The following is a 26,992-nucleotide window of genomic DNA, read 5'->3' on the forward strand; positions in this document are numbered from 1 at the left end:
GCTCGTAGCATTAGCAGGGCTGTGCTGTAACTGAATACAAGTAAAGCAATTACGTCTTTAAAATACTAAATATAAATGTGTTCCTTTACAGTTCGAATCGGTGGCATTCTGAATAAAGTTATAGTCTTTAAAAGTAGATTAATGGAAGGGATTACTTTATTAAACTGCTGACCCGATTTCAATGAAACTTGGTGGAAGGAGCTCTGCACTCTCTATGCAAAATAAAAATTTTAAGTTGGACAATTAAACTAAATATTTTAAGTTTTGTTTTTGAGTTTGCTCAACTCTGAATTTCTCTGGCACGATTGTGTTTGTGTGCATGTGTGTGCATATATGTGTATGTGTGCATACAGATGTGTATGTGGGGAAGGGAGGGGTGGGTTTTGTCATTTTTTATTGTCTGTTTTTATCCTTATTTTTTTTGTAAAGCACTTTGTGTTGCATTCATATGTATGAAAAGCGCTATATAAATAAAGTTTGATTGATTAATTGTAATGCCGCTATGAAATGTCAGCTAATGTTGCGACCACAGTTTTGAGTTAGCATTGATGCGCTAATGGCTACTCTTGTAGCTGTAACAAGCAGCGCCGCTAGCATCAGTTAGCCGCTAGCTTTCGCTAATGACCAATTTCCCAACAAAGAAATAAGAGTTATCAGAACTATTGTCCCTTGTTGTGAACCCCAACTTAAAGATATAAGTAACAACAACTCACCAACTTGTTTTTGAGCAGACAACTGGCTTCCTTTGTTGTGCTAACTTACATTATTGCCCTAAATGTCAATAATTAATATTTCCAAGTTTTACCAAATTAAATCACTGTTTTAGGCCGAAAAATACAAGTTGGCTTTTTTTGCAGTGTAGCTTGTATTTGCCCTAAAATTCACATGAGGCACTAACTAACCTTGAACAGATTTTAAAGAAAATATGAAGAAATTAGTGCACCTGCCAGAAAAATGACTCAGTGCCTGGACACTGTCAGGAATGTGTTTTTTGGCATGGGAATAGAAGACAAACGAGCTCAGCAAGACATTTAAGTATTCCAAATGTGACCAAAAGGATTTATAGTTACTTAATCTGAGTAATGAGTAATAATATACAAATTATATTTCAGGGCATGTAATCCTAAGGGAGGACCCATTACATTTTTGCAGCGGATCTGCAAATCACTTTTTTACTTATTTTAACATTACAATATAAAGCGTCGCTTTGGCAACCTCTTCCTTCAAGTTTGATTTGCTTGAAACCAATAGAAAACAGAATGTGCATAAACTGAGATTTATAGGGATGCATGATATTAGATTTTTTGCAAATATAGCCTATAATATGCTGTCATTTTACAACTAATTTGTCTGATTACTGAATTTTTATTTACCTTTTGTTTCTCCTTTTCCTTCTTTGCTGCCACAAACTCGTAACGGTCGGGATGACGATGATGGATAACTAAGTTTGTAGGGTTGAAAGACTTTTTGGTAGCAGTTTTGCTATGTTTCCGACACAAAAACTTCCACAACACAGGCTTTTTGGCTTCTCCTTCTCTCATGCTGCAGGTAGACGAATCAAGGAAGCAGCAGCTTATTATCTTACCTGTTTATTATATCGGCAGATATTGGCCGATACTTTATTTTAAAGCCAGAATCAGCTGACATCGATAACATGCCGATAACATTGTGCATCCCCAGACATTGTTGGATTAAACATGACAGTAAAATGCAAAATGTGAAGTAAAGCTCAGTCAATTTATTGATTTATGGAAAATATATCACATCTTTACATTTTTGAGATACCTTCAGAAGTTAACAGTCCATTTACCATTTACTTCCCTGACATCCGAATCAAAGGTAACCAATTAAAACGCCTCAAGCAGAGCAGTATTTAAGTTTCGTACTTTGAGGACATCCTAAGACGCCTCAGCTAACCTGCTTTAGAAGTAACCAACTGTCGAAAAAACCTTAACAATCAAGCCGAATCTTTGCTACAACCTCATTTGAGCCCAATCTGAAAGTCCCGTTCTAATAGCCCGAATTAAACACATCACCCCCTTCACCAGTAGTTTTTGTGAATATACAGTATATGTATTTTGTTCAGTAAAACAGCAAGCAGATTGAAGTTTGAATCACCGGACTACAAATCGAAGATCAGACACCAACAAGGACGAGAAATGAGTGTAACATATGAGTTGTTATAGCAGCAGCAGCAACAGTGACATTTGGTTTCTTTTTCTTCTTTTTTTTTTTCAAACAAAACCTTTAATATCCACATGGTTTATACCAAAGTGCAAATATGTTCAACTGCATGTATTTTTATATGTTATTATATTAAGTAGAGTTATTATATTCTAACGAACTACGAGTCTTGCAAGAAGGTTGAGGCGTTTTTAGAGTATTATGGCACATTTCAAAACCAAAGAGAAAACATGTCACAGGTCATTTACTACAACAATAGGCAATGCAAACTTTACGATACACTAATATATAGAGATATATTTGGTGACCAAAGTTTGTCATCAATACATTAATATTTGAGAACACATTTATAAAGCATTACATCAATATTGTATCATCAGGATATCTGATTGTGCAGGACAAAAATAACTGCAGTCCTCAAGAGTGTTTTCACAATAATCCTCCTGCAATACAACATACAACTGTCTCCAATCAGTGCTGCGGGCAATGTAAAGCCCACCACCCAAAACCAGACAACATATCATCCCCAAGAGGAAAAAACCATCAGCACTTTTCAGTCTTTCGTTCTTGTCCGAACTCCTTCAAGGTATAAGGATGCTCCTCTGCAACCGAGCACCAGTGAACACCCTACATTGCAACTATTTGCTCTTGCAATAATCAATAGTGACACAAATGTTACAGATATATAGCTATATAGTAATGTATATACCTCCAGTGTGTACACAGTCTGACCACTACCTCTGATGGGGTCAGAGCCTCCTTGTTGTGACAAGAGACAGCCACAGAAAGGGTGCATGCAAGAAGAGTACTCAATTCAGTATTTAGAGAGTTCTTTGTTGAATATTAGAAAGATTTTAAATAGCCAACTTCACTATACCAACTGTGGCAGGGGTTCCTAGCCCTCTGCCTTTTCAGTGTTGCTCTAAATTAATCAGGCGCTGGGTGACTCAGCAGAATCTTGGTCTGAAGTACAGGGCTTCGGCCCTCTTAAAGCTTGGTCCATTAACTTCTCTAGGGATTATTCTGTTGGTGTTTGCTGAACAGAAACCTGAGAAGTATTTGGATGTACTGAAGCACAAATTGTTAAATTCTACACATACTTGATTTTAGAGGGGAAATTAATCGTTTTTTAGAATTGTTGCTTTTTTTTTTTTGGTTCTTAAAGACAGCGATCTCAGGAGGACAAGCAACGTTGAGAGGAATTTCAGTGTTCTCTTCACTTGGCAGTCATCATCTGGACGAACTCTGTGGAGAGAAGAGAAAACAGGGCTTGAATAAAAGGATGCTCCTATAAAATAGTTGAAAAATCAGCTGATATTCGCCTTGTTGATCAAAATAAGATGACATTCATCGGCGTTTATCTTGTGTCGCATCGGTTTTTGTGGCTAAATGTTGTATTGGTTATTTCAATCAGACTTAGACAACTAAAATACTTTTTTTTTTTATTATTATTAACATTTCTTTGTTTCCCTGAATGGTAATGAGTCATAAATAACCAACAAAAACCATTGGTATCTGCACCTGCTATCAGCCATTTTTTTCTTTCAAACACCAGTACACTGCAAAAAAGCCAACTTGTATTTTTTGGCCTAAAACAGTGATTTAAGTTGGTAAAACTTGGAAATATAAATTACTGACATTTAGGGCAATAATGTAAGTTAGCACAACAAAGGAAGCCAGTTGTCTGCTCAAAAACAAGTTGGTGAGTTGTTGTTACTTATATCTTTAAGTTGGGGTTCACAACAAGGGACAATAGTTCTGATAACTCTTATTTCTTTGTTGTGAAATTCGGTCATAAGCTAGCGGCTAACTGATGCTAGCGGCTAACTGATGCTAGCGGTGCTGCTTGTTACAGCTACAAGAGTAGCCATTAGCGTATCAATGCTAACTCAAAATTGTGGTCACAACATTAGCTGACATTTCATAGCGGCGTTACAATCGTGTCAGAGAAATTCAGAGTTGAGCAAACTCAAAAACAAAACTTAAAATATTTAGTTTAATTGTCCAACTTAAAATTTAACCGAAGTTTGTTGCCTTGAAATTTTGAGATCACCCAACTTTTCTTTTTTTGCAGTGTATCGGCACAGAATTTCACAATTGGTGCAAAGTGAGATTTCATCATAATGTAAAAACCAAATTTATGTTGCAGTGAAAAAAAACCTCAAGTATCAAAGCCAAGGTATGACGCCATTTTCAGGAAGAACACAAACAACAAACGTCTCACCCTCATAGTTGACCTGACCGTCTCCATCGATGTCAGCCTCTCGGATCATCTCGTCCACCTCCTCATCAGTGAGCTTCTCCCCCAGGTTGGTCATGACGTGCCGTAGCTCTGCTGCACTGATGTAGCCGTTACCGTCCTGCCGATGGTCAACACAAGAACGACTGTTACTCCATCTATTTACAGTTTTATAGCAACTAAAAGCAGTATGGGGACCATGGTCCAGCCACACCCCAAACTTTGAATATGTAGATGCAGCTAATGTGAAACCAAAGTTCACAAACACAAATTTCGCCGGGACAGTTTAAGCCAGGGGAGGGCAATTAATTTTCCCAAGGGGCCACATGATCAATACCACAAAGGTTACGGGGGCCGGACCAAAACTCTGAACTAAATTCTGCTCAGTATTAATTTAACCGCTTTATGAAATACAGTAAATTATCTGGTTTTGAGCTGCTATTGATAACAATACATGTTATGATAAGACTGTTAAAGTTGATATAAAGTATCAAAAGGCTTCTATAGTGGCGGCTGACAGGGCAAAAGGTTTGTTAAAGTTTATTTATTCTGTCATATATATTTGTGGCTATATTTGTTGTTTTAACTATAGTAAAAGTGCTTGTTAGCTCAAGTGCTAATGCTAATGTTTGTTATTGTTTTCCCACCTGGTAGCTCTTACGGTGGATTCACAAGGTGACCAAGGAATTTTATGTTAATTTATTAACTTTTTATGTGTTTAATAGGTGTTTTTGACAAGGTACCTCGGTAACTCGGGTAACTTATACGTAAATCGCCTTCAAAATAAAAGCACTGCGGTTGTATTGATTTCTAATTTCTGGGTAACCTCATGCGGGCCGGACAAGGACAGCCAACGGCCCGGATGTGGCCCGCGGGCCGCACAATGCCCAGGTCTGGTTTAAGCTGTTGGCAACATGTGTTAGCGTTAGCACAAACAGGCTAAATGTTTGGAAGCTTTAATTGTTTTAATATAACCAAGGTGACACCAGATAAAACACTCCTCCTCATGGACAAGTTTTATTTTGTATATTTACTTTTAAGTTTTAAAGCCTGCTGTGACCTTTTTTTTGTTCAGTGTTTGTACAGTTTGATACAAAAGTGTTTGTAATGAGCCTAATTTTTATAGTAAAAATTGTTTAACAACAGTTTGCAAAATGCTCCCTCAGTTCATAGCAAGAGGATTGTGTCTATATTTGACACCATGACACCAATGCTGGGGTTTGAATTGAATAGTGAAAAGTGTTATAATGGACCAAAGTGTTAAACTAAAAAAGTGATCTTGTGCTGCAGCTCATCATGCACAAACCTCTTTCTCTAAACATACAGAAATGTATTCCATAAAGCAGTAGTTCTCAACCTTTTTGAGTCGCGACCCCCAATTTAACATGCATGTTGTCCGTGACCCCCGCTCACTGAACACAATCTCACACGCACAGTTCAGATCACCCAAAAAAGAAACAAAATGACCAAAAAAAGGAAACAAAATGACCAAAAAAGACACAAATTGAATACAAAATGATCAAAAAAAGACACAAAATGACCTAAAAAGACACAAAATGACCAAAAAAGACAAACAATTACCAAAAAAGAAACAAAATGATCAAAAAAAGACACAGAATGACCAAAAAAGACACAAATTGACTACAAAATGACCAAAAAAGGCACACAATGACCAAAAAAGAAACAAAATGATCAAAAAAAAAGACACAAAATGACCTAAAAAGACACAAAAAGACATTAAGTGACCAAAAAGACTAAAACACATTAACACACGCTGACTTCCAAAATGATTTGGCGATCCCCAGAAATCATCTCGCGACCCCAATTGGGGTCCCGACCCCAAGGTTGAGAATAGCTGCCATAAAGGAGTTTGAACATGTGGGCGTGTCCCCATCACAAGGACTGAGTGCATATTCAAACGTCTCAGTGCTGCTAGCTGATACTCTCTCTAGCGTCCTAACTCACCTTGTCAAAGACTCTGAAAGCTTCTCTGATCTCCTCCTCGCTGTCTGTGTCTTTCATCTTCCTGGCCATCATGGTCAGGAACTCAGGGAAGTCAATCGTACCATTACCTGCACACAGATACAGGTGAGAGTGATTGTGTTGCTACTCAGAAACTGAGCATATCAATCAGAGAGGGCTTCACATTTTCATGCAACAAAACAAAGAAAATAGCCCATTTTTTATGAACTACCACAGCAGACACAGATATCTAGAGTAAGGCTATGAATGTCATGATGATAATTTAAAGCCAAGGGCTCTTTCTGATACCATAAATATCTCAACACTTTCCAGTAACTCTATATCCGGCAAGAGGAACATTTGATGTGAAGACACCCATTAAAATAGTAGTAATTACAAGATTGAACAAGTATAATTTTCTCCTCCTCACCATCAGCATCCACCTCATTGATCATGTCCTGCAGCTCAGCCTCAGTGGGGTTCTGTCCCAAAGAGCGCATCACAGTGCCGAGCTCCTTGGTCGTGATTGTGCCATCGCCATCCTTGTCAAACAGCGAGAACGCCTCCTTGAACTCTGCGCATTTACAGAAATAACAGCGTTAGTATGCCACGAGCATCCCCGTCGATACAGACGCTTCACCTTCACTCTTTAAAGCCGTCTGGATAGAAAACATGCTGAGCATCAACAGGGTCTGTGCATGACTAACTACCCAGATCCTGAGTCTGAGTAACAGCACTGCTGCATCTGCTGCAGAATTTCTAAAATGAATGTGCATGTAGGCTTAGAGGTTTCATCCTGTGACTCAAAAACCTGCCCGTTTTAATTTTAGCCATGTCAACGACCAGCTTATACCCTCACACACGTCCGGATTCTTAAATCTCTTAACCCATTGAAGCCTGGAAAGCGGATATGTCGTTTTGTAGTATTTGTATAAGCTCTCAAATACCTTTTTGAATTTCATTTCTATCTGCTACAGAGGCTGAAAAATCTATTTAGTAGAAGAGATGACACTTTTTTCCCCAGAATTTTTCCAGAATTTCCAGAAAATTAGAGGCTTATTTTAAAATCGCCCAGCGGTTTTTCAGGCCTCAATGGGTTAAGACAGACTAGTTTCTCAGGTTCGATGAAGAATTAAAAGGAGCTAAAACAAACCAAACTAAATGTTAGAGTATGCACTCACCAGCAATCTGCTCCTCAGTCAGCTGATCAGCCTGGTAACAAAAGAATAAGACATTGATAAAACACAAATAGTGCAAAATAGATATAATATTTTGGGAAGAGAATTATTTATTTGACCATATAAATGTATACATTTTTTGAAGAAGCAGAATTAATTTGCAATCAATGATTGCATCTATGGCTTGGGTTGCCTGATATTTGGCAACATCCAGAGACAAAACATTAAAATGAATAAACGTAGGAGAAAGATTGTTGACACAAGATTGTTTTCCATCCAATACTTGTCCTGTTGGTTATGATTTTATCAACACAACTTTGCAAACAAAAGGTGTTATGGGAGAAGGGTCAAGATTGAAATGTTCAGTACCTGTTTTTTATTTGCTCGCTCTTGATTAGAAGCAAAATCCTAAATAAACAGCTCGACTTACAAACAATACGGATAAAGCCACAGGAGTGAGTTATTGTGTGTGATTTTTCTACCATTGAAAACTCACACCAACATGCCACAGCTGCTGTTCTTTTCCTTTGTGAAGAAATGAATAAATAAGTGAATAAATAATAAAAACAAAAACAGACTCGCAACAGTCAGGCCTTCAGTGGGTGAGTGTTTCAGAGTGGATGTGTCTTTAACCCTTTATCAGGCAAAGAACTATATTTGGTAACTTCAGGTAATATTTCGAGAAAAAAGTTGCAAATTTACTGGATTAAAGTGGCAAATCTACAAGAAAAAAAGTCGCAGATTTAAGAGATTTAAAGTGGCAAATCTGCACGAAAAAAGTCAAAGATTTACGAAAAAAAAGTGGGAAAAAAGCAACTTTTTTCTCCCAGATTCACCACTTTAAATCTCATAAATCTGCGCTTTTTTTTCTCATAGATTTGCCACTTTAATCTCGTAAACTTTTTTCTCAAAATATTATTTACGTATGTTTTTCTTTACACATTCTGGCAGTATGTAATATCCTCCAATATTCTCTAGGGTTGAAATTTGGAATTTGCAAGTATTTCAATGAGTGTCCTATTAAGGGTTAAAGTGGTGAATCTGGGAGAAAAAAGTCGATTTTTTTCCACTTTTTTCTCGTAAATCTGCGACTTTTTTTGCGCAGATTTGCCACTTTAAATCTCTTAAATCTGCGACTTTTTTTCTTGTAGATTTGCCACCTTAATCCAGTAAATTTGCAACTTTTTTTCTCTAAATATTACCTGAAGTTACCAAATATAGTTCTTTGCCTGATAAAGGGTTAAAGTCTTGCAGTACAATGATTATGGAGATGAAAGCTTAGGGTAGGGCCTAATGTGGAGCACCTGCAGCAGACTTCCCTGTTTAATCAACATACACAGGTCGATGCCAATGCAAATGCTCTCTAAACAAACTAACTCAAAACAGACGGTGATATTATCTGACAGCTGGGCCCAGTCATGACCCGACTAAAGACCATCCCGACAGACGCAAGGCCATAAAAACTGCTAACATATTGTTTCACCTTGCTGTCCTTTACTAGGAGGGAACTTCATAAAGGACTATTTAATTGCTGGGCCTTATTCTCTATTAAAGGGTTAAAATTATTTAAGAAATACATGTAAATTTTATAGTTATGATCAGGACTGAAGTTGGCCAAAAGATTTAATGCATTGAAAGTGAAAAAAAATATTCATATATAATACTTTTATAGCACTTTTTAAGAGGTGTACATTTTTTGCACCTAAGGTAATACGTGGGGTATTTTTTTTATAAACTCACGCTGCTCAAAAATTAATAATGCATTTAAATCAATGTTGTTGTTAATTATTGATGCATCCAAGGGTCTAATAATCCCCCCCAAAAAATTCCAGTTTGCACTTAGTATATGGAAAATATTTAATATTTTGTGTTTTTTTCATTAAAAAAAATGTGGATTTACATTTCTAAAAGGCATTAAAGGGTTAAAATTATTTAAGAAATACATGTAAATTTTATAGTTATGATCAGGACTGAAGTTGGTCAAAAGATTTAATGCATTGAAAGTGAAAAAAAATATTCATATATAATATTTTTATAGCACTTTTTAAGAGGTGTACATTTTTTGCACCTAAGGTAATACGTGGGGTACTTTCTGAAAGGGTGCACAAGGGTTAAAGCTGCTATTAAATACAATATAAGATTTGGCCACTTGTATTCTACTTAATCTGAAATGAAAAGTGTTGCATTGCAGTAGTTATTGAAAATAGAGTCACATCTTAGTTTATCAGTTTGAAGTTAGACATCTTTTTTTACATAAACCTGCAAGGCAGATTTTTTTTTTACTTCAGTACAAAACCAATATTGAAAAAAGAAAATACTTGAAACCTCTTTCAATACCACAGGGGGAAAAAAAAGAAAAACAATTCTAAGCACACAAAATATATTAACAACCTGCTACAGAAAAAGTCACTGAACACATAGCAACACATTTGTAATGATCTTTTAACTTCAGTACTTTCAACACTATTGAATGTTTCGTTTAATTGTTTTAAACACGTGGTGTTGAAAACAGTATCAAAGTATTGATACTTTTTTTAAATCAAAATCTGTTTATTGAAGGATTTTCAGTTAAACAAAAGTGCAATACTGAATGGTAATTACAAAGACATGGGGTAGACATGAGTACAACAATTAGCACCAATGTGTCCAGATAGATATGAATTGGGTAATATAACTTAAAGAGAAACAAAACACAGAAAACAAACAAAAAAAAAACAACCAAATGTAACGATTTACCGAAAAGAAGGAAATAAAATCTTCATCTGTAAAATAACCCCTCCCTAGTCACTGCCAATACACTACAATAATATGAGCACATTGCCAAAGTATTGATACTTTTGACTAACTTTCCCTCAACGCCAAGATATCCAACTAACTTTTTTTTCTCCACCTTCATCTGAAACGTCATGCAGTCATCCTCATGAGGTCTCACCAGGCCTGTAAGTCAGTCAACATGCCCACTTCAGGCTGAGAAAGTGTGATGAGGGACGGGTATAAATACTCCACGGCCCGAAATACACACGCCTGCTATAATTAGTGAGACACGAACAGGGTCGCCAATGTAGCACACTGAATATCACGGCAACTAACCACCTCTTTGTGTCTTTTTAACTGAACAGATGTAGATGGCTCCGTTTATCATCATATCACAGACTTAACGCCACTGACAACTGTTGCTTGACAGAACTCGCTGCTGTGAAGTCCTTCATGTTGTCAGTAAACTGTTCTCAGATGACTTAAGAGAAACTACTGGCATAATCAGGTACTTCACTTCACAAAAACAGACTCGCAACAGTCAGGCCTTCAGTGGGTGAGTGTTTTAGAGTGGATGTGTCAACCCTTTATCAGGCAGAGAACTACATGTGGTAACTTCAGGTAATATTTCGAGAAAAAAGTTGCAAATTTACTGGATTAAAGTGGTAAATCTACAAGAAAAAAAGTCGCAGATTTAAGAGATTTAAAGTGGCAAATCTGCACAAAAAAAGTCGAAGATTTAGGGGGGAAAAATGGGGAAAAAAGCAACTTTTTTTCTCCCAGATTCACCACTTTAAATCTCATAAATCTGCGCATTTTTTTTTCTCGTAGATTTGCCACTTTAATCTCGTCAACTTTTTTCTCCAAATATTATTTTCGTTTTTTTACACTGCTGCACACAAGAAATCCCACAATAATGAAGAGCTAATTAAGAGCATGTGTATTTCAGTAAATCAGTATTTAAGCAATAAAATAAATTGATCTCATCTAGCTAAAGAGCTAATGCATGAAAATAAAAATCTTGTTTATATTGCATCCTCTGCCCTTTCAAAACCAGAAAGATTAAAGGGAACATTTCTGTAGCTGGAGGTGCTGGTAACGCCATGTGTTCTTCGAGTCAATTTCAATGAGTCACCGTTGGTCGGGGGTGGGGGAGGAGGATGGGGGATAAAAAGAAGGGAGCAAGACAGACTGCAGAGTATTCACTCTGTCCACTGCCAGCCAATACGCTGCTGCTGAAGCAAGCAGTGTCTGGATCAGAGCACGGCACAGTTAGAGCAGTGTTGCAGGATTTGCTGTGAAATGTGCTCAGCAAAAACAGCACTGCTGCTTTTTAACTCATCAGTAAACAAAAGATCAGATCACATTTTCTAACCCTCATGTCCAGTGCAGCAATGCTGCAGGTGATTTTTTTTTTTGACACATTCTGTTTGGGATGAATGTGACACAATAGTGTAGTTTCCTTAACATGAATCACACACCATGTGTCTTTTTTTTCACAATAACACGATTAAAGACAAGATATTGAATCAAGGATTCGTCTAAAATGCTACAATATGGCTATCTTCGATTAATGCATATAAATAAATATAGTTCCCATTTTTGGAGGGTGCACTGCGGGTCCTGACAGCCTACTGCACCAAGCATGGTTTGGTTCAATGCGGGCGGAGCAGAAGAATGCGGTTCAACGTTATGGCGCAATACGTAACGGAGGAGATGCTGTCATGGTGGTGCTGCTGCAAGAACACACAGTGCAAAAAAAAATGTTGCAACATAAACCTGCATAATCCCCATGCAATATGACAATTGTTGAGCAGCAAACTACCTGTGAGCTGTTATGTAATCGCAATTGTTGGTGATTACAACCTTTTTTCCCCTGCTTGTTGCGCATGTCACACTATATTTTAAAGCACCCTGCTGATGTGCCTGCAAGAGGTGCTGTGCCCATGTTGCAGCAACTTGTTATGCGGGATGTAAAAAAAAAAAAAAAAAAAGAAAAGAAGAAAGGTAGTAAGCAAGACAGCGAGCCACAGTTTTTATATCTGTCTTGCAAGATTAACCAGATGGGTTTCATGATCACGTTAACACTGGACGGTCTATTTTTACACCACCACGCCCACTCTCGACTCAAAAGCAAACGATGAATTAAAAACGGTGCAAACCTTGATCCGAGGTTAAACTGCAGTTTTTTTTGCAAACACTTGTGCAAATCAGCTCAGTTATTAATATTACAGCAGGAAACAGGCTGCCTGCTTCCTCTCGCAACACGACGTGTTACATTATACTGCGTAGATATATTTTTTTAAAAACGAAAATTTGAGGAAAATGTTTTTTCTTGTCCAGCAGCAGAGCAAATAGAAAACCACTCACTAACATTGTGATTAATTAAAGTGATTATCGGTCACGTTTTGTGCACATCCACCGCATGCTTTACTGCAATTTTTTTCTAGCTGGCAAGAAAAAAAATAAAAAGCTGTCGTTAGCTCGAGTGGGGTGTCAAGTTTAGCCACGATATGACTAACGGGACATATCCTTTAATACAATAACGATAATTTGATGGCTAAGCAGTGTAATCAATGCTAAGGATCTAGCTAACGCACTTAGCCTGCACTCACCATTGTCCCGTTGACGTTTCAAGCTCCTTGAAGATGACAAAAACGATGAAGTAAGGTTTTTTATTGACCTTACTTACTAGACAGTTACTCTAGTGAAGTACTGAACAAATTTTGTTTTGCAAAATCTGTGGAGACTGTATCCTTGTGTTGCACCAGAGCCCGGAAACCTCAACCCAGATCCAGAGGAGCCTGTGTGCTGTGCCTCAGTTTGAGTGCTGTATCCCTCCGCCGCTACGTCGGCGCTCTTCTTCTTTGCGTTTTAAGGCCGCCTGCATCCATAATGTCGCACTAGCGCCACCCTGCGGAGTCAAGGCCGGGTTATACACAGCATGGGATGTGTCATGAACATTAATGACACTTTGAAGTAACATTAATGCTCATGATACTTGTCATGTCTTGTTTATGACAGGCTTGTGTCACTCTTATGTAGACACCTTCAAAATAAAGTGTTACCATATCTTGCTTAAGTCACAAAGGCATGTTCAAAAAATTGCCTAAGTCATTTATTTCTCTTTTAAGTTACATAATTTACACACAGTGTTATTACTACGCCAATAGCTATCCTTTGTTACATCCTTTTTGAGTGAAATGATCAATAAATGTTATGTTACACTTTTGGTGAAGTTTTTTGTGTTTCCTGCAAAACTTGAGAAAATGAGTGAGGTGATTAGATAGATAGATAGATAGATAGATAGATAGATAGATAGATAGATAGATAGATAGATAGATAGATAGATAGATAGATAGATAGATAGATAGATAGATAGATAGATAGATAGATAGATAGATAGATAGATAGATAGATAGATAGATAGATAGATAACTTTATTCATCCCCGAAGGGAAATTCGGTTGTCACAGCAGTCCGGTATTCAAGTACAATAAAATACAATAGAATAAAATACTGAGGTAGCATAAATAAAAACAACAATAGAAAAAAACACAGAACAGAACAAGAACAAGGACACTTAAGAAGTTAAGAAAAGAACATCATCAGTTGGTAGGATGGTTGGCAAGATGATGGTAATAATTAAACTGGTGATATATATATATATATATATATACTCATGATACTTGTCATGTCATGTTTATGACAGGCTTATATATATATATATATATATATATATATATATATATATATATATATATATATATATATATGTCTATGGGGTTAACCATACCGTCACCCTTTGCACTAAATCTACGCACGACACTTTGCTATGTTATTAATATTATTACTATTATTATTATTATTATTATATATACTGTTGCTGCCATTATTACTATTATTACTATATACTGTAATATACTACTATTATTATTATTATACCGGCCTTACAGGCCTTATTTATTATCATTATTATTATTATATATTATATTACTTTACTTGTAATTACTCTATTTATATTTTTTCATTTTACTTTTATATTGTTTATTATCTACTATTGCATATTATATTATATTATATATATATATATATATATTATATACTGTACTATTATTATTATTATATACCGTCTAGTCACTATAGCATTGTTGCATCATATCACCAGTTTAATTATTACCATCATCTTGCCAACCATCCTACCAACTGATGATGTTCTTTTCTTAACTTCTTAAGTGTCCTTGTTCTTGTTCTGTTCTGTGTTTTTTTCTATTGTTGTTTTTATTTATGCTACCTCAGTATTTTATTCTATTGTATTTTATTGTACTTGAATACCGGACTGCTGTGACAACCGAATTTCCCTTCGGGGATGAATAAAGTAATCTATCTATCTATCTATCTATCTATCTATCTATCTATCTATCTATCTATCTATCTATCTATCTATCTATCTATCTATCTATCTATCTATCTATCTATCTATCTATCTATCTATCTATCTATCTATCTATCTATCTAATCACCTCACTCATTTTCTCAAGTTTTGCAGGAAACACAAAAAACTTCACCAAAAGTGTAACATATGACATTTATTGATCATTTCACTCAAAAAGGATGTAACAAAGGATGGCTATTGGCGTAGTAATAACACTGTGTGTAAATTATGTAACTTAAAAGAGAAATAAATGACTTAGGCAATCTTTTGAACATGCCTTTGTGACTTAAGCAAGATATGGTAACACTTTATTTTGATGGTGTCTACATAAGAGTGACACAAGCCTGTCAGAAAAGTGACATGACAAGTATCATGAGCATTAATGTTACTTCAAAGTGTCATTAATGTTCATGACGCATCCCATGCTCATGTCACCTTAAAGCAGCTATTCTCAACCTTGGGGTCTGGACCCCAGTTGGGGTCGCGAGATGATTTCTGGGGGTCGCCAAATCATTTTTGGAAGTCAGCTCTGTCTCCACTGTGTTAAAGTGTTCATATGTTAATGTGTTTTAGTCTTTTTGGTCATTTAATGTCTTTTTTTTTTGTAATTTAGTGTATTTTTTGGTAATTTTGTGTATTTTTGGGTTATTTTGTGTCTTATTTTGGTAATTTTGTGTCCTTTTTTTTGGTAATTTTGTGTCTTTTTCTTGTCATTTTGTGTCTTATTTTGGTAATTTTGTGTAATTTTTTTTGGTAATTTTGTGTCTTTTTGGTCATTTTGTTTCTTTCTGGTGAATTTGTGTCTTTTTTGGTCATTTTGTTTCCTTTTTTTGGGCCAATTTCAAGTGAGCAGGGGTTCTGGACAACATGCATGTTAAATTGGGGGTCGCGACTCAAAAAGGTTGAGAACTACTGCCTTAGAGTAAAGTGTTACCAATATTAGTGTCAACAATAAAACACTAATAAACTAAAGTGATAACTAAACAATCTCCCTCTAGCTCTTATTTGCTGGGTTCTTATCTGATGTATGAATGTGGCAAATTGTCAAAGAAGTGATGATCTTAAAGGGGTAAAACCACATGATCTGATCAACTGAGGAAGTAGGAGATTTTACCATAGGTGGCCGGCATCATCAGGAGATGATTTAGGCAAAAAAAACCCAATTTTGACAAAAAATGACTTAACAGTGTGACGATATGGGCAACTGGGCACAAGCAAAATATCTGGTTATCTCTCTCTTATTTGTTAAACTGTCCATCGGAGCCGTTGCTCAAAAATGAATTTTGAGGTGATTTCAGGGTGATTTCTGTTTAAAATGAGCTGAGGACCAAAATGCTACTTGATTGTAGATTCTTGATTCTTGTTTGTGTCTTGTCTTCCTCTGTGATGGCTCTGTCAATTCAATACATTTGTGCTGCTGGGAATAGGTGTTATTAAATAAATATTGGATGCTTTAACCCTTTATCAGGCAAAGAACTATATTTGGTAACTTCAGGTAATATTTCAAGAAAAAAGTTGCAAATTTACTAGATTAAAGTGGCAAATCTACAAGAAAAAAAGTCGCAGATTAGTCGCAGACGAGAAAGAAGTGGGAAAAAAGCAACTTTTTTCTCCCAGATTCACCACTTTAACCCTTAATAGGACACTCATTGAAATACTTGCAAATTTCAAATTTCAACCCTAGAGAATATTGGAGGATATTACATACTGCCAGAATGTGTAAAAAAAACATACGAAAATAATATTTTGAGAAAAAAGTTGACGAGATTAAAGTGGCAAATCTACGAGAAAAAAATGTGCAGATTTATGAGATTTAAAGTGGTGAATCTGGGAGAAAAAAGTTGCTTTTTTCCCATTTTTTTTTCCGTAAATCTGCAACTTTTTTTCGCGCAGATTTGCCACTTTAAATCTCTTAAATCTGCGACTTTTTTTCTTGTAGGTTTGCCACTTTAATCTAGTAAATTTGCAACTTTTTTCTCGAAATATTACCCGACTCCAGGGCCGGGTCTAGGCAGGGGCAAGAGGGGGCCTGGCCCCCTCAAATAAATGTTGTGCCCCCTCAAACTAAATCCCCCAAAATATATTATATTTCATATATTTTTATTATCTCATGCCTCTCTCCTCCGCTCCACTTCTTAATGTCTTAATGTCTCGCTTGCCCCCTCAAATATAAAATATATCAAGTTGTTTCTTGTGTCATGTTTCTCGCCTCCGCTCCATCTCCCCTTTTCGCTCTGCTCAGTGTATCGGCCTGCTGCCGGCTCGCTGTGAGGGATAGCTGTCTGCCCAACTTCCAATCACCCTTCAGTATGCAAATGAGCCAGTGTCAGGTTTCTAATAGCAGCTTGCAGCAGTAAACTGCGAATGCGAAGCAAAGGAGCTCTGTTAAAGCAACACTCCACCGTTTTTTCATATTAAAACATGTTATTCGGGTAAGTAAGACGAGTTGATACAGACCTCTTGCGTCTCAATGCGTGCACTCAATCGCCCTGGCGCGCTGAGCTACTTGGCTAGCACTTAGCTTAGCCCAGTTCATTCATTAGGATCCAAACAGATGGACAGTTAGAAGCGACCAAACTCCTCCATGTTTTCCCTATTTAAATACAGCTACACGAGTAGTTAAACGACCAAGTATGGCGACACAAATCATCATCACTCCTGACGGAAGTGAGAGGGAGCGGAAGTGATGATATTACTGCGCCGAGTCGAAGTGCTCCCAAGTGCTATTCCGCCATACATTATAGTTCTCCTTTTTATCCGCTTCGAAAAGCGCCACGTTTTATTTTGTGTCGCCATACTTGGTCGTTTAACTTCTCGTGTAGCTGTATTTAAATAGGGAAAACGTGGAGGAGTTTGGTTGCTTCTAACTGTCCATCTGTTTGGATCCTAATGAATGAACTGGGCTAAGCTAAGTGCTAGCCAAGTGGCGCGGCGCGCCAGGGCGATTGAGTGCACGCATTGAGACGCAAGAGGTCTGTATCAACTCGTCTTACTTGACCGAATAACATGTTTTAATATGAAAAAACGGTGGAGTGTTCCTTTAAACTCGTTCATAGTGTTTTGTGTAGTGACATACTTAACCCTTGTGTTCTGTTCATATTTTTGTTACTCAGCCAGTGTTTGCGGGTCTGGTGGACCCGCTGCATTTTTTGGTTTTTAATTCAACACAATCAAACAATTTTATGTTAAAATACTCTACAGATGTTTACTTCATCCCAATTACAAGCAATATAAACAGCATACATGATTAATATTTGCCCCTTACCTTTGTTAGATCACATTTATGTATTAAAGTGCTACTCGTTTTTGTTTGTTTTTTAAGAAAAATGTAATTTAAAAAAGAGAGTTGAAAACATTCAACAAATTTACAATTTTATTTTAGTTATATTAGAGATTTAACCCTTTCAGGTCATGTCAAATGTCCTGCACGAGTAATTGCCATCTGTGTTGGCTGTTTTTGCATTCTTATCACATTGGAAGCCATGCATGGTGGATCATTTCTTGGTCATTTTGTTTCTCTTTTTTGTCATTTTGTGTCTTTTATGTCATTTTGTTTCTTTTTTTGATCATTTTGTTTCTCTTTTTTTGTCATTTTGTGTCTTTTATGTCATTTTGTTTCTTTTTTTGATCATTTTGTTTCTCTTTTTTTGTCATTTTGTGTCTTTTATGTCATTTTGTTTCTTTTTTTGATCATTTTGTTTCTTTTTTTGGTCATTGTGTCTTTTTTTGGTAATTTTGTGTCTTTTTAGGTAATTTTGTATCTTTTTTGATCATTTTGTAGTCAATTTGTGTCTTTTTTGGTCATTTTGTGTCTTTTTTTGATCATTTTGTGGTCAATTTGTGTTTTTTGGTCATTTTGTGTCTTTTTGGTCATGTTGTGTCTTTTTAGGTAATTTTGTGTCTTTTTTGATCATTTTGTGTCTTTTTAGGTCATTTTGTGTCTTTTAAGGTCATTTTGTGTCTTTTTTTGACACACTTTTTCAATTACAAGCAATATAAACAGCATACATGATTAATATTTGCCCCTTACCTTTGTTAGATCACATTTATGTATTAAAGTGCTACTCATTTTTGTTTGTTTTTTTAAGAAAAATGTAATTTAAAAAAGAGAGTTGAAAACATTCAACAAATTTACAATTTTATTTTAGTTATATTAGAGATTTAACCCTTTCAGGTCATGTCAAATGTCCTGCATGAGTAATTGCCATCTGTGTTGGCTGTTTTTGCATTCTTATCAAATTGGAAGCCATGCATGGTGGATCATTTCTTGGGCAAAAAGACCATTTTTTGACATCCAAATTTCTTCACTTGCTAGCTGCTGACTGGGGCTCACCACTGCTCACTGTTTGGTGCCGGGGTTGCTAGTTGTCTTTCGTTTCGTAACACAGTGAGCCTACACTGTAAAACTTTTTACTGTAAAATTACAGTAAATTACTGGCAGCAGTTTCGCCAGTGAGTTACTGTAAAATGTACAGTACCTCTACTGTATTATAGAAATACAGGTCCGTTTACTGACAAACTGTCTCGTAACACAGAAAAAAATAGCATGACATTTAACTGTTTAACTCTAAATTATGTTACAACTAATCCATTTAAACTCTATATTAGGATTGCTGGGATTATTTCAGCCCAGACAAAAAAGAAATAAAATAAAACTTGTCTTCTTTTCGGAAATAATGACTTTATTTTCCTGACATGCTCAGCTGAAAACAGTAAATTCCTGAAAAACAAAATATAATTTTGATCGTTGGAATGCCTGAGCAATCATGATAACTCCCACAATGTTATTGTTTTCACAGCAATATACTGTACAATCATAATACAGCAAGTTACTGGTAGAATTTGACTGTAAATTTACAGCAAAGTCTTACAGTGTAGCCTTCATATATTCATTTTAACGAAAGGAAAAATCTCTGGACAGCAAACATGAGTCAGCTGAGCGGTTGCAGGTGATCTGGTGGAGGCTTGTGGCTCTCCAGGGTTTAAGGTGAGTCACAGTTTGAAGTTTAGAAAAGAAAACAACTTTAGCCTGATTCATGGTGTCATTTTTCATTCACCCTTTGACCACTTGAGTGGAGCAAAACACCTCGCAAGCCAAATCCTAAACTGAAACCACTGAAACTGAAGCCAGAATCAGTAGGAGTAGTAAGACCTGATTCCCAGAAAGAGAGAGATTAATCGCTCCCCAAAACCCAAAAGTTATATTTGGAGGATGTTTTTCTAAATTCCTTAAGAAGTGACGCGCGTGAAACTGATATTAATAAAATAATCGCGGACTACCCGGAATAATGGCGTTATTTAAAAGAAAAATGGATTGATTTTGACTCCCCCGAGTCCGCCTGCCTGCTGGGTTGCCTGCAACCAGACCAGCACCTCTCGCTCCTCTGTGCTGGTCTGTGCTGGTCTGCCCCTGCAACCAGACCAGCACCTCTCGCTCCTCTGTGCTGGTCTGTGCTGGTCTGCCCCTGCAACCAGACCAGCACCTCTCGCTCCTCTGTGCTGGTCTGTGCTGGTCTGCCCCTGCAACCAGACCAGCACCTCTCGCTCCTCTGTGCTGGTCTGTGCTGGTCTGCCCCTGCAACCAGACCAGCACCTCTCGCTCCTCTGTGCTGGTCTGTGCTGGTCTGCCCCTGCAACCAGACCAGCACCTCTCGCTCCTCTGTGCTGGTCTGTGCTGGTCTGCCCCTGCAACCAGACCAGCACCTCTCGCTCCTCTGTGCTGGTCTGTGCTGGTCTGGCCCTGCACTGCCGGGGGATGCTCTGGCTCAGCCTCCTTCTCCAGATCATATTTCAACTTTCGAACTCCTCAAATGTCCTCCTCTCACTATATTTTCTCTGATTAAATGCACACTATACACTCACCGGCCATTTCATTAGGTTGAACTGCTCGTTAAAGCAAAGAGGCCAATCCAATGGCAGCAACTCATTTAGACATGTAGGTTTGATGAAGACGAGCTGCTGAAGCTCAAGGCGAGCATCAGAATGAGGAAGAGAGGCGATTTAAGTGACTTTGAACGTGGCAATGTTTGTTGGTGCCAGATAGGCTGTTCATTTCAGAAAGTGCTTGATTTTCACACACACACACACACACACACACACACACACACATACATACACACACACACACACACACACACACGTCTTTTTTTTTGGTCATTTTGTGTCTTTGAGGTCATTTTGTGTCTTTTTTGATCATATTGTTTCTTTTTTTTGGTCATTTTGTGTCTTTTTTGGTCATTTTGTGTCTCTTTTTTTGTCATTTTGTGTCTTTTATGTCATTTTGTTTCTTTTTTTTGATCATTTTGTTTCTTTTTTTGGTCATTGTGGTGATTTTGTGTCTTTTTAGGTCATTTTGTGGTGAATTTGTGTCTTTTTTTGTCATTTTGTGTCTTTTTGGTCATTTTGTGTCTTTTGTGGTGAATTTGTGTCTTTTTTGGTCATTTTGTGTCTTTTTTTGGTCATTTTGTGTCTTTTTAGGTCATTTTGTGTCTTTTTTTGATCATTTTGTGGTGAATTTGTGTCTTTTTTTGTCATTTTGTGTCTTTTTGGTCATTTTGTGTCTTTTTAGGTCATTTTGTGTCTTTTTTGATCATTTTGTTTCCTTTTTTTTTGGTCATTTTGTTTCTTTTTTGGGTGATCTGAACTGTGTGTGTGAGATTGTGTTCAGTGAGCGGGGGTCGCGGACAACATGCATGTTAAATTGGGGGTCGCGACTCAAAAAGGTTGAGAACTACTGCCATAGATGATAAAGCGGCTGGTGAGTATTTAATAATAGTGTTGCTTCCCCTCCTCATAACGCAAGCAGTTTTATAATGCCTTAATAACACCTGACAATAGGCTGTGCTAAAACATAAATGCTTTTATAGACAAATGAATAAAGTAGGCTATAATCACAGTCACATTATATTTCTAAGAAGATGTGAATTTCTATGCCATTAACCAGATAATCACCCAGTCACTATTTACGCCCACAGCACGAGCATTCTTGTGCAGGAGTGACAGTGAGTAGTCTGACGTGTCAGCTAAAGGCTTAGTCAGGGTAAGCTGATGCAACATAGTAGAGTAGAAATGCAAAAATATTAAAAAAAAAACAGCTAGTTGTCTTTCGTTTCGTAACGCAGTGAGCCTAGCCTTCATATATTCATTTTAACGACAGGAAAAATCTCTGAACAGCAAACATGAGTCAGCTGAGCGGTTGCAGGTGATCTGGTGGAGGCTTGTGGCTCTCCAGGGTTTAAGGTGAGTCACAGTTTAAAGTTTAGAAAAGAAAACTACTTTAGCCTGATTCATGGTGTCATTTTCATTCACCCTTTGACCACTTGAGTGGAGCAAAACACTGAAATGAAAAAAAAAACAGTATATATATATATAAATAATTAAATTATTTATTTATTTATTATAATTTTTTATTTTTACGTGCGCGTGCGTTTGTTGGGCGGTCTAACGTGCCATGTGCGTCAAGTGACATGCCTCCACAGGTTTACTGTGTACGTGACGTCTATTTTTAGGTGGGAGGTGTGGTCAATTATTTAATTGAAAGTTAGGCCTAGCCTATCACTTGATTTAAGAAATCTCAGTATCTTTTCCAGCAGGTCAGCACTCACATCAGGCTCTGAGATGCTCTGGCTTTGTACTTTTGGTATGGGCGCATCTTTGCACTAAATGGTTTGGATTTCGGATTTTGGCAGCTTGTAATCATTATAATAATGATTTTCTTTACTTTCTTTCAGTTGGGCTGCTGATCTGCCATTTCAGCTGTGGTGAGTAGGGCTCATTCATTCCCCTTTGGATAATTTAATTTTCCTTTTGATGATAGTTTTCCCAAGACTTGAAGACCGTGTGTGTGTGTGTGTGTGTGTGTGTGTGTGTGTGTGCAGGCCCGGGGTGGGTAATCGGGAGAATCGGGAGAGTTCCCGGTGGGCCGCTTCACTTTTGGGCCGGCCGATAATTTATTTATTTATTTATTTATTTGACATTTTTCACGTTAGTCCATCTTCTCTTAAAGTACGCTAAACACGTTTTGCATTCTGACACCGCAGCCTCAGCATGGGTTGTACCATGCGAGGGAGTTCTCCCCTCCCAAATAAAGTTGGTTGGGTCCATAGCCGTCTTTCCAAAAAAGTTTTCTCAGGTAGGCTACCGATAGCTGGGCCAGCCCTATCTCAACGGAAGAGGCCAGGAGGGGCTGAAAAAGCCAGGTTGAAGAAAAGAAAGGCATTGGAGGAGGATGCTGCCAAATGTGCCAAGCTTACAGATTTATTTTCGAGAGGACAAACACAAGTGGCAACTGGTAAAGAGAGACATAGGCTTAATGCAACGTAACTGTTCGGCTAACGTTGTAACGTGGTTAATATCGTTGAAGCGTTGTCAACCTATTCGCAAGCAAAATATTGAATTAAAATATAAGCCTTTTTATATCACCTGATATATGGCGATTCATAGACTTTGCAAATATTATGAAAATATTGATAACAAAACTCAAACTTGATCTGTGTAGGCTATGCAGTGAAATTATTTTTTCTTTGTAGCTTCTGAGCAGCAGATAAGCCAGTCTCCTGCTGCAATGAGGAGGCCATGACTACAGGGACAGGTAGAGAAGATAACAGAGTAAACAATATGAATTAAAGTTATTTAATGTAAGAAATAGTGCAGCTACTGTGAGTTGAACTGTAAACAGTAGTTCAATATGCATCTTTATTGAAGAGTGGGATATGTTTCGAATGCTTTATTTATTTTATGCTTTTGTTAATTTATCAACCTACTGTATCCTTGTGGAATAGTGAAATATTTTTTGTTAACTTCTCATCTTAAGTGGATTATTATTTAACCTTTACATTATCTGTTGAACCATGGTATTAATAAAAAAAACTACAGGATAGTAAGAGCTGAACTGTTGCTTCATTTATCCAATTTCCACTACCATGGAAAAAGTGGGCCGGTCTTGGGCCTGAAATTCCCGGGCTGAAAAGTGGCCCCACTCCGGCCCTGTGTGTGTGTGTGTGTGTGTGTGTGTGTTAGACAGATAGAAGGGAGCCAAGAAGAAACAGAAAGATAGGTTTTTGGGTGGTGTCCGCGTGGGGAAACGTGTCTAGATAGACTATGGTCCTGATTCCTGCTGGAAATCAATGCTTGATGATCACCCAGTGTTGCCATTAAAGAGAGCAGCTAATCATGGGCGTTTCTTAGTTTATCTGAGCGATGATTTCACGTTTAAAAAGCATTCGCAATTCAAACTATGTGACCTATAAATTGTGAAAACTGCAGCAGGTCAGCACTCACATCAGAGTTTCTCTTTTCTTCTTCCTTTCCCACCGGCTTTTAGGACTGTTTTATGTCACTTTTCTGTTCAGAATTTTTATTGGGTGCGACATGCAGTAGCTACAAAACACGCACTATAAACATAGACTGAAAAATATGAGTTGTTAAAGTAAAAACTATAAGTTAATAATATTACAGAAATGAATACTAAAACAAATAAATCACTCTAACCTCGCTTTTTTGTGTGTCTACAGAGATTCTCATGGGAGCTACTGCAGCCTCCATAAATACTGGCAGCCGGTGAGTTTTGGCACAGTTTGGGTTAGACCGCAGATGACTGTTTGTGTGTGTGTGTGTGTGTGTGTTTGTGTGTGTGTGTGTGGCAGTGCAGGAAGGGAAACATTTTCAGACCTGGAATTTCATGCCGCAGACCGTAGGTCATGAAGAGTTCAAGACATTTTAGAGCATGTCTCAAACTGACTGAAACGGACCGATTGTGGCCCTCGTGACGATATTTTGTGGCCCCCACCTTGATATGAAAGTTTAATGTGAGTGTTTTTTTTGTCATTTTGTGTTTTTTTTTGTAATTTTGTGTCTTTTTTGGTCATTTTGTGTCTTTTTTCGGTCATTTTGTGTTGTTTTTTTTAATAATTTTGTGTCTTTTTTTCTGTCATTTTGTGTGTTTTTTTAGTAATTTTGTGTCTTTTTTCGGTCATTTTGTGTTTTTTTTTAGTAATTTTGTGTCTTTTTTCGGTCATTTTGTGTTTTTTTTTTAGTAATTTTGTGTCTTTTTTGGTTATTTTGTGTCTTTCTTTTGTCATTTTGTGGGGTTTTTTTTGTAATTTTGTATCTTTTTTCGGTCATTTTGTGTCTTTTTTCCGTCATTTTGTGTTGTTTTTTTAGTAATTTTGTGTCTTTTTTTCAGTCATTTTGTGTTTTTTTTAGTAATTTTGTGTCTTTTTTGGTCATTTTGTGTCTTTCTTTTGTTATTTTGTGGTTTTTTTAGTAAGTTTGTGTCTTTTTTGGTCATTTTGTGTCTTTTCGGTCATTTTGTTTTTTTTTTTGTAACTTTGTGTCTTTTTTGGTCATTTGATACTGCCTCCAGCGGCCCCCAGGTAATTTGAGTTTGAGACCCCTGTATTATAGGCTATTGAAATATGCGAATAGGTGTCTGCATTAGCGCACTATTCTCCACAGCCTTGTTACTGACACTTCTGATTTTTTTAACCTAACCTTTTCAGCTCAACTACGTTTTGTTCAGTGTCGAATCTCCGTCAAGGATTCAAAACAAATTACGTCATCAACCAGGCAGTGCAGGGCTGCAAGTGCCAGCCTGCTGCCACTGTGTTTTTTCTCCCGATTAACTCCGTATGTTTTTTTGTACTTTCTGCATAGTCAGGACTGACACATGTTTCTAACCAATAGAGTTGGGGACATTTACTGGAAGTGAAGGTAGGGTAAGAGTTGGGGTTAGGCATCAGGTTCTGATGGTTTTTTAAGGGGGAAAGGAATGCATTAAGTCAATGAAGGATCCTCCCTAAAATAGATGGTGTGTGTGGGTGGTGTGTGAGAAACAATGCCTTGTGAGCGAGGTCATTTGCTAGGCCTGTCAAGAGAACATTTTTTGGACAATATATTTTCACAGAGATAACCAAATAAAAGATATAATTGTCATTTAATACCATTCGGTGCCACTGTTATTGTGATAATATCATATCATATCATATAATCAGACTCAGAAACAGTCCTATCATGCCCAAGCCTTATGTTCAGGAAACCCCTGGTGTTTTTCTGACATCATGCTGGCTACAATGTTGGTGTCATTCTTATGTAAACAAACACACCTGTAAACACGAAAGGCCATATTGTATGAAATATGCACATGACCTCAATACAACATGGTCCGTGAAATGGCCACAGATTCGCTTAACTCAAAATCCGTAGAATAGCCACGGAATCACTCAAATTTCCGTGAAACTGACACGGATTTCGCTACAATGGAAGTTAATGTCCAACATACAAAGTGATTATGTACATTCACTGAGTGAATATTTAGAAAATAAAACATATATTTCTCGCTAGAAATGTGATCAAAATCCATTTTTATGCAGAAACTAAGACAAAATATTGATTTTTTTCACTAAAAATGAGAGAACTGTCCGCCATGTTTTTTGTTCTGACCGTTGGGACCTTGAAAGTCACGTGACTTGGAACAAACCAATAGGAACAAATATCCATGGAATAGCCACGGGATATGACTGTCCTTAACTTGCATTGTAGCGAAATCCGTGTCAGTTTCACGGAAATTTGAGTGATTCCGTGGCTATTCCACGGATTTTGAGTTAAGCAAATCCGTGGCTATTTCACGGATTCCTGTGAGACCAGGTTGGTTGCTGTTGCTCAGCAGAATGTCTGTCAACCGTCAGTCAGTCAAACCCCGCCCACCTCTCGTTCCTCCTCCGAGACATGCGAGCATTCACACACTAACACACACACTCGTCCCCACATGATCGCTCCGTGTCTCACCGTCACCGCGCCGAACTAAATACTATCAACCTGTCCGGGCGGTCAGAGGTCCAAATACACTGTTGCATATGCCGTTCGGTAGCTGCAAGCTAACATTAGCTAACAGTTAAAGTGGTTTTAATCACACTAAACTGTGACTTACTGTTTTGAATAACTTCCTGTCACTAAACGCATGCAACTTTCAAAATAAGAGCGCAGTGTGTTAACAGAATCAACCACAGAATTGACAAGACTGTCAAAATAAGATGCCTTAAATAAAACATACAAGAACCTTAATTCTCCTTTAAAATAATTCTTAAAATATGCAATGATTAAGATCAGTGTATGTGATGGAATAGTTGCATTAGAATGTGTGAGAGGCACCAAATTTGGGCTTTTATGGAAAAAATTCCACACTGGCTGGCTGCTCCATGTCCTAGTGGAAACATGTTGACAGCAATTAAGAATTACACAGTAC

The 26,992-nt window shown here is 37.3% G+C and overlaps 1 protein-coding gene across 1 annotated transcript; it reads right to left on the minus strand.

The window, feature by feature from the left end:
• Positions 1-1,718: 1,718 nt before the first annotated feature.
• calm3a (calmodulin 3a (phosphorylase kinase, delta)) lies at positions 1,719-13,137 on the minus strand. Its single transcript, XM_059330967.1, has 6 exons — positions 12,933-13,137; positions 7,567-7,597; positions 6,816-6,959; positions 6,389-6,495; positions 4,409-4,544; positions 1,719-3,429 (listed from the first exon to the last, which is right to left on the minus strand). Exons 1-6 carry the CDS (start codon positions 12,933-12,935, stop codon positions 3,401-3,403), a joined length of 450 nt encoding a protein of 149 aa, XP_059186950.1. The 5' UTR covers positions 12,936-13,137; the 3' UTR covers positions 1,719-3,400.
• Positions 13,138-26,992: the final 13,855 nt, after the last annotated feature.

The sequence above is a fragment of the Centropristis striata genome, chromosome 4, assembly GCF_030273125.1.
Source record: "Centropristis striata isolate RG_2023a ecotype Rhode Island chromosome 4, C.striata_1.0, whole genome shotgun sequence".
NCBI lineage: Eukaryota > Metazoa > Chordata > Actinopteri > Perciformes > Serranidae > Centropristis > Centropristis striata.